The sequence below is a fragment of the Scyliorhinus torazame genome, chromosome 5 (assembly GCF_047496885.1).
Source record: "Scyliorhinus torazame isolate Kashiwa2021f chromosome 5, sScyTor2.1, whole genome shotgun sequence".
Lineage (NCBI taxonomy): Eukaryota > Metazoa > Chordata > Chondrichthyes > Carcharhiniformes > Scyliorhinidae > Scyliorhinus > Scyliorhinus torazame.
The window spans coordinates 178,349,830-178,359,095 of record NC_092711.1 but is presented as its reverse complement, the minus strand read 5'-3'; the positions used below and the strand labels follow the sequence as shown (position 1 = coordinate 178,359,095).

At 46.9% G+C, this 9,266-nt stretch overlaps 1 protein-coding gene across 1 annotated transcript in view; it reads right to left on the bottom strand.

Annotated features, from left to right (window-relative positions):
- Positions 1–2,829: 2,829 nt before the first annotated feature.
- LOC140418065 (uncharacterized) overlaps positions 2,830–9,266 on the bottom strand; it is a 170,260-nt gene continuing 163,823 nt past the window's right edge. Inside the window, exon 6 of the mRNA XM_072501492.1 lies at positions 2,830–9,266. Coding sequence (XP_072357593.1) covers positions 8,192–9,266 — 1,075 coding nt within the window. The 3' untranslated portion in view covers positions 2,830–8,191.

The following is a 9,266-nucleotide window of genomic DNA, read 5'->3' as shown; positions in this document are numbered from 1 at the left end:
CCGCGATTCTCTGTCTCCGATGGGCTTTTAAAAATTGTGGAACGGCGTCGTGGCGGCTGAGGGCGAGAGGGGGTAGGGAAAGTGTCCAACATTGCCATAGTTTGCTGACAGTTGTGCCACTGGCCGGGAGGCGTCTGCCAGGGCCGGGGGAAGTAGCAGGGGGCGGCCAGGAGGTGGGCTGTGAGGTCAAGGTGGACAGGCACGGAACATCATTGCCGCAACTGGAAAGGCAGCCATGAGCTGTGCTCGCTACTAAAACCGCTGTGAACTTAGGGCCATTGGTCATATGGGTGCCCCTAGGTGCCCTCTGGCCCCAGCTGACCCATCAGTATGGGTGTGCTCAAGCTCAACCAGTGCCATCGTGTTGGCTGTGATGAGTGTGCGTGGGGAGTGTAATGTGAATATGTGGCTGCACCTTGTCAGCCTCGAACGTCAATCACGGAGCTGGCGAATCCTGCACCATTTTTCATTGGAATCGATTGTGTTCCTTGCCCCTCCACAGTCGTTGAATCGTCCAGGCTCGGCAACAGTTTTGCTGCTGTGGAAGTCCACGAATCCTGCCTCGGCCTCAACACTTAAGTCTCAGGAACTGAGAATCCTGCCGCTTATGCTTTGGGTGGAGAATTGAATACAGTCGAAGGGCTTGCCACGACAGGATGGATACGGAGTGTGACATATCTGTGGAGAGGCTGAATAGACTCGGACTGTTTTCATTAGAACGACGGAGGTTGAGGGGTGACCTGATAGTGGTCTACAAGATTATGAGGGGCATGGATAGAGTGGATGGGCAGGCAGTCTTTCCCAGGGTAGAGGGGTCAGTCACCAAGGGGCATAGGTTTAAGGTCCGTGGGGCAAAGTTTAGAGATGTGCGAGGTAGGTTCTTTTTTTTTTTTTTTTTTTTTACACAGAGGGTAGTGAGTGCCAGGAATGAGTTGCCAGGGGAGGTTATGGAAGCAAATGCATTAATGGCGTTCAAAAGGCATTTGACAAACACATGGATAGGATGGGTATCGAAGGATACGGCACAAGGAAGTGCTGAGGGTTTTGGCCAAGGTTGGTGTCATGTACGGTACAGGTTTAGAGGGCTGAAGGGCCTGTTCCTGTGCTGTATTGTTCTTTGTTCTTAAACTCCATCTGCCATATACATGCCTAAGTCTCCAATCCATCTATATCCTATTGTATCCTCTGATAATCCTTGGCACTATTAGCAACTCTGCCAATCTTCGTGTCATCGCAAACGTACGAATCAGACCACCCACATTTTCCTCCAGATCATTTACATATACTACAAACAACAGGTGCCTCAGCACTGATCCCTGCAGGACACCACTAGCTACAAATCTCCATTCTGAAAAACACCCTTGCACCGCTACACTGTCTTCTGTAACCAAGTCAGTTCTGTATCCATTCGCCAGCCCAACCCGAATCCCATGAAATTTTAGTCTTTGGATCAGTCTGCCATGTGGGACCTTGTCAAATGCCTTACTAAAGTCCATATAAATTGGATCCACAGCTCTTCCGTCATTAATTTTCTTTGTCACCTCTTCAAAAAACTCAGTCAGTTGGTGAGACATGACCTTCCCCCTACAAAACCATGCTGCCTTTCACTAACTAGTCCATTTTCCTCCAAATGTGCATGTATTCTGTCCCTCAGTATCTTTTCCAAAAACTTCCCCACCACTGATGTCAGGCTCACCGGTCTATAATTTTCTGGATTGTCCCTGCTTCCTTTCTTAAACAAGGGAACAACATTGGCTATTCCCCAGTCCTCTGGGACCTCACCTGTGGTCAATGAGGATGAGAAGATATGTTAAGGCCCCAACTGCCTCTCACAGTATATAGATCCCATCCGTCCCTGGGGACTTGTCTACCTTAATGCAATTTAGGATACTCAGCACTTCCTCCTTTGTTTTACTGACATTCTCAAGATTGTTCACACACCTATCCCTGCCCTCAACATTCATGTTCTTCTCCCTGGTGAATACCGATACAAAGTACTCATTAAGGATTTCATCTATTTCTTGTGGTTCCACACATAACTTCTCTTCAATGTCCTGGAGTGGGCTTACTCTTTCTCTTGCTCCTAATTTATGCATAAAAAGACTGGAATTCTTCTTGACCGTATTTGCTGGACATTTCATGGCCCCTTTTAGCCCTAATTCCATGTTTAAGTTCCTTCCTACTTTCACCGTACTCCCCAAGGGCTTTATCGGTTTTTAGATGCCGAATCCTATTGTAAGCTTCCTTTTGACTAAGCTTACAATTTCCCTCGTCATCCATGGTTCCCGAATCCTGCCATTTCTATCCTTCATTTTTGAATACATGGGTTGGAATTTCAAAATGGTTTTGACCATTGCTTAGACGTTTCTGGGAGTGGAAGATGGTCTCTCAGTCTCTGATGGCAGAATCTCTGATTAAAGGGACAGGATCTCTGTTCTGTTCCAGGGACAGGGTCTCTCTCTGATTAAAGGGACAGGATCTCTGTTCTGTTCCAGGGACAGGGTCTCTCTGATTAAAGGGAAAGGATCTCTGTTCTGTCCCAGGGACAGGGTCTCTCTGATTAAAGGGACAGGGTCTCTGTTCTGTACCAGGGACAGGGTCTCTCTGATTAAAGGGACAGGATCCCTGTTCTGTTCCAGGGACAGGGTCTTTGATTTATTGCCCATCCCTAACTGCCCTCCATTTCAGACGGCATTTGACAGTCAACCACATTGCTGTGTGTTTTATTTTATTCTCATTTCCTCCTTTATAAATGGTGGTGTATTTCCCCAACCCTTAAATTTAGAGTGTTTCAATTCTCTGTGAATAACCTGCACAGCAAACTCGAGGTGAGATGAAATAAAGAGGTTGGTTTATTTTTACACACACGGGGGTGAGAGGGGTTTCACAATGTCCGCCATCTGTTTGCACTCACACAATAAACGGGGGACAAGGGAAAAGGAAGAGGGTTCCGGGAATGACCACAATAAAATACAAGTTATGGGTTTTCCATGTGTCCAGAGTCCAGAATCCAAAGTCTAATGGAATGTTTCTTCAGAGGGAGGTTTACTGTTGCGGGAGATCCGTCTTTCCAGCAGTGAGAATTCCACGATGGGGAAAGACACGGAGAGTGAGTCAGTCTGGGAGGAACACGGTCCAATGTTTCAGCACTTTGCGGGTTTTTTAATATATATTTTTATTGAAGTTTTTCCATTTTAACAAATAACCAACAAAAGCTCAGGATTGGTGCAGCACAGCATAAATGTCTCAGCAATACAGAAGAGGACAGGAGAATGACAGATGGATAAGTTCATAAGACATAGGAGCAGAATTAGGCCATTTGGCCCATCGAGTCTGCTTCCCCCTTCGATCATGGCTGATCTCATCTTGGCCTTAACTTCACCGTCCTGCCAGTTCTCCATAACCCTCCAACCCATTACCAACTAAACATCTGTCTAACTCCTCCCTAAATTTACTCACTGCCCCAGGTCCACCGCACTCTAGGGAAGTCAATTCCACAGATTCACAGCCCTTTGGGAGAAGCAGCTTCTCCTCAACTCTTATCGTAAGACTGTTACCTCTTGTTCTAGAATGCCCCACAAGAGAAAGCATCTGCTCCACGTCTACTTTATCCACGTCATTTAGCATCTTGTACACCTCAATTTGATCTCCCCTCATTCTTCTAAACTCTATAGCGAGTATAGGCCTAAACTGTTCAATCTCTCCTCATACAACAAAGTGTCCATCTCTGCAATCAACCTAGTGAACCTCCTCTGCCTCCCTACTACACCTTTCCTTAAGTAAGGGGACCAAAACTGTGCACAATACTCCAGATGTGTTCTCACCAATGCTTTGATAGTGCAGCAACACTTCTGTTGGGGCTCTTATTTTCCCTTCTAATAAGAGTTGATAGTCCGGTTGATTGGAGGAATCAAAATACAATTATTATTCACTTGAATACACTTGGTTAAGAACTGAATCTAAACTTTAGAAATGAAATATCAAACAAACATAAAAGGGAGGAACTCGTGGCAAAAAAGCAGAAAATATAAAAGCGTAAAGAAATCACTTTAAACACAAAGACACAGGTCGCTGATTCAAGAATTCAGGAATGCAGCAAATCAAGAACAAGGCCTCGACCACAAGGTCCTACTCTTAAGGGAATTCATACCTCTGGTTTAATCCCTCATTTACTCCCATTGGTTTCTCATTTTCAACTGAGACCTCCTGGATTGTTCAAATGGATGTCTGTTACTTAGAGGATGATTTATTAATCAAACATCGGACATTACTTAAGAGTGACTGGTGCCTATCAAGACTGGCTCAGCATCTGCGTGTGCAGTCTTCGGAAAATTACTGGATATGTTTCTCATGCCACAGCCCGGGCCGGAGACCTTGCTGTAACTGATTAGTTGATACGTTCTTATTGCTGGACACACTGGAATTCACTATGTGAAACATTGACTGAAACAATGTCTGAATTCCCACAGTCTAATTTATTATGTGAAACAGTGACTGGATTATCAGTCTAGACACTTTAAATAATTTTACCTCTCAGCTACATGCATTCAATTGGCACCTAAAACTATGAATAAATCAATACTTCACCAATTTTGTACCTTTATACTCTATTCCTTCAGCAAAAAATGCCAACATTCCAATTCACTTTTTTCATAATCTGCTGTGCCTGCATGCTAGTTTTCTGTGACTGATGCACAAGGACCCCCAGAACCGGAGCCCACCAAAGTCTCTCCCCATTTAGATAAGGAATTGGCTTCCCATTTTTCCCAACCAAAATGCATGATCCCACACTTGTCCACGTTAAACTCCATCTGCCACATTTTGACCCACTCTCCTAACCGATCTATATCCATTTGTTAGGTATTTATTTCCTCACTGGATCAGTATAATCATGAAGCTTGGTGCCTCCGTATGTACCAATGGATATATTGGAGAACAAGGGAGAGGAGAAAAAGGCCACGAAAAGATGGTGAAAAGGTGCACACTTTCCCACGTAGCGAGTGCTCGCACCGCCCATCAGAGTCCAGGATAAGATCACGGTGCCAGGTTCAGGCGGGTGTCAGAACACATCTCCCCCAGCTCCAGTCACACTAGAAGCATCAATAACACATCCTTATGTCCCCATCTGTACAAGACCTGTCTATACCTTTGCAGGAACCAGTCAACAATTCTTTAACCCCAAAATAACAGAGACAAAGATTTCAGAAAGAAATCAGCGAGGACGCTCGTCCGAAAAAGGTATGTTACATAAAACCACCAGACAACAAATCCCCCAACTCCAGCACAGCACAGAACGATCATCACTCCACACAATTACACAGAGAAGAGCAGCAAATATTCACACAATTGGTTCAGATTCTAATCTATGCAGTTACCACCTCCCAAAAGACATGGGGCAGAGCTGTGTAGCCTCATTGGAGACTAAACACTGCCTCCCCAGGGGTGCCCCGGCTTCAACAAGGAGGGCATTCAGGAAGTCACGATATGAGACCTGTTGGAGGAGGACGTCTATCCCCACCCACTCAGCCTCACCCTCCAACAGAAGAAGGGCTCCAACAACCTCAATCCACAACGCTCAAACTCTCACTCAAACCCTCCAACCCTCCCCAGTGAAACCCCATCCCGAGAGGGGGAGCAGACCAGGAGCCCCCAACAGGGGCCAACTTGGGGAAGGGAGACTCACTCCACCATCAAACAGACCCTCCGCCCGACCCAGGTAAGCACAGTTACTCCTGCCCTGCCCTCCCCGATCAAGTGACCACTGCCCAGGTAGCCAAGAGAATATTGAAGAAGACAAGTTGAACGGGGATCCACACCATCCACACCCAGGCGTGCGCCATTACACATTTCCCCCAACTCCAGCAACCGCAGAGACTCCAACCACAGGGAAGAATCACCAGAAACCCAGTCCTCTCCAGGATACATGATGTGTCAGGTCTTTCGTGGGAAATAAGCACAGATTCCATAAACCCTAAAATAACAAAAATACAAATAAAAGAACCACAGATAGTTCGAACTGGGGGCTTTCGTCATCCATTGTGAGGACTTACAAAACCATATCACCCACCACCACACCGACCATCCACCCACCACCCTGCCGTGGGGCTACTCATCTTCTCTAAAATGTGAGGTGAGGGGTATTGAAAATGTCCTCCCTCTTTGTAAATACAAACATTACAGCACATCAGAGAAAAAAAGACAAGACTCTGCACAAACTTCATGTCACCCTGCCGACTCAGTATGATTTTTACCAGAACAGGATAACAGGCGACCACCTCCTCAGAGCTAATATATCTCACACCCTTGTGAGGAGAAAAGACAACAACATAAAAGCAGTGGCATAGTCACAAGGGAATAAAGTTGAGGATTATTGATGAACTGCAGGATAATAACACCATCCATGGAGTCTGGAAAGGCCAAAGCCAGGACATGATCATCGAACAATATTCAGGATCCCTCCCAAGCTCCATCGAACGAAGCGGCTTCACCTCCGTCACTCTGTCGTCCCGGCACCCAGGCAGCAAGAAACCTCGGCCCCGGCGAGAGGCAATAACCCGATGTGTCCAACTACCTCCAATTCCTCTCGGCCAGCATCGATGACAAGACAATCAGACCAGCGGTCACGACCTCGGACTGACCCCAGGCCTCAAAGACCGGACACGATGTGCTGTCAAACTCGAAACGCCCAGACTTCAAGTCAAGAATGTGAAAGCATGGCAGTTGATTCTCAAATTCAGCCGGGAACTCGTTCCCCGCTCACCTCAAAGGACTCCCCGAGTTGGTCAGGATTAATGACACATCATGCAACAGGCTTCCTGAAGGTGAGCTCTCACTAGGGAGATTGCCCCTTCGAGCAACAGGATTCTCTTCTCAGTTTCCACTATTTTCTCAAGGATATTTCGAAGTTCATCAAAGTGAACAACCGGCGTCAGGGAGTGGAGACCATTGTCCACAACATCATTCGCAATGGCAGCCATCATCACGATGCCAACAGCAACGCCAAGTTATAGACCTGCTCACCAGCAAATCCCCCACGGCAAGCTAGGCCCCACCCCAGCTGCCTCCGACCCCTTCAATCAAACAAGGTTTTTTTTTACTTAACTTGGCTCCTCATCGCCAAAATCTAGTCATCTGCACCAAAAGCAAGTACTTATGAGATATGCATCAGGATAAAAAAGGATTAAATGATGAGCAGCCTCAAGTGCTCAAGAGAACTCATTACAAGTGCGAGCAGCTTAGGGGATGTCATGAGACACACCTCCCACCAATCCTCCGAGATGATGGACAAAGGATGCATTTTCCCAGGGCTGGAAACATGAGGTGTTCAGTTGGGATCAGGATTCCTTTTATTATTGGAGACACTGGCTGCAGATTGACTCATTGGGCCCCCTTGTTGAAACCTCTGTGTTGGAACAGTTAATGTTGAGGCCATTGGCACCATTATTGGAGATTAGGACTTGCAACCAGCCTTTGTGGGGAGCTGGCTGGGCAGACTGCCCGTCTGCTGGGACAGTGTGTGGGCTCGGCTGGAATGTTCATGTGATGCAAGGTGTGTCACATTACAGGACGTGTGAGCCGTTAGCCTTTGTGCACTTCAAAATTGCTCAGAAACTTCCAGAAACCAGCATGTGACCAGCTGGAGCCATCCCATCAGCTCAGCTATCGTACATTTTGAAAGACATGAATAAAAAGACTTTATAAAGTAGTCCAGCTGACATATATATTCCCGTCGTGACGGTACGTACTTTAAAAAAATAATTTTAGAGTACCCAATTATTTATTTTTCCCAATTAAGGGGCAATTTAGCATGGCCAATTCACCTACCGTGCACATCTTGGAGTTGTGGGGGTGAGATCCACTACACATGGAGGGAATGTGCAAACTCCACACGGACAGTGACCCGGGGCCAGGACTGAACCTGGATCCTCAGCGCTGTGAGGCAACAGTGCTATCCACTGTGCCGCCCGTTACAGTGACCTACTTTTAATTTAAACTATGTTTTTTATCTTTTTAACCGTTAACTTTCTACCTGCTATCAGCTAATTAATGTTATGAATTTACTATTTGAGTTTACTATTCACTGAATTTACAATTTACAGTGTTCATACTGACTGGATGGTTCAGTCTTGTAAAACTTGATTTAATTCGCAATGGAGATTTATTGAAAAAAACCTGTACCCCATAAATCACCCTATTGTTTGTGAACTCGCTGGTGCGTCTTGAGGTGGCCTAACTGAGTGAATCGCTTCCCACAGTCAGTGCAGGCGAACGGTCTCTCCCCGGTGTGAACGCGCTGGTGCATCAGCAGGGTGGATGAGCGACTGAATCCCTTCCCACAGTCGGAACAGATGAACGGTCTCTCCCCAGTGTGAACTTGCTGGTGCTTTAGCAAGTTGGATGAATCAGCGAATTTCTTCTCACACTGAGAGCAGGTGAATGGTCTCTCCCCGGTGTGAACTCGCTGGTGTTTCTGCAGTGCGGATAACTGATTGAATCCCTTCTCACACACGGAGCAGAGGAAGGGCTTCTCCCCAGTGTGAACTCGCTGGTGTTTCAGCAGGATGGATGAGCGACTGAATCCCTTCCCACAGTCGGAGCAGGTGAACGGTCTCTCCCCAGTGTGAACTCGCTGGTGCGTCAGCTGGGTGGATGAGCGACTGAATCCCTTCCCACAGTCGGAACCGGTGAACGGTGTCGCCCCAGTGTGAACTCGCTGGTGTTTTAGCAGGTTGGATGAATCAGCGAATCTCTTCTCACACTGAGAGCAGGTGAATGGTTTCTCCCCGGTGTGAACTCGCTGGTGTTTCCTCAGGGCGGATAACTGATTAAATCCCTTGTCACACACGGAGCAGAGGAAAGGCTTCTCTCCAGTGTGAACTCGTCCATGTTGCAGCAGGGTAGATGAATCAGCGAAACTCTTCCCACAATCGGAGCAGGTGAATGGCCTCTCCCCAGTGTGAACCCGCAGGTGTCTCAACAGTGTAGATGATTCAGTGAATGCCTGCCCACAATCAGTGCAGGTGAATGGTTTCTCCCCAGTATGGCGTCGTCGATGAATTTCCAGCTGAGATGGGCAAATAAATCCCCTCCCACAATCCCCACATTTCCATGGTTTCTCCATGGTGCGGATGCCCTTGCAACTCTCCAGGTTCAAAGATGATGTGAAGCCTCTTCGAAACACACAGAACACATGTACAGTCTCTCTCCGCTGTGAATGCTGTAATGTTTCTTTCAGATTGTGTAGCTGTTTAAAGCTCTTTCCACAG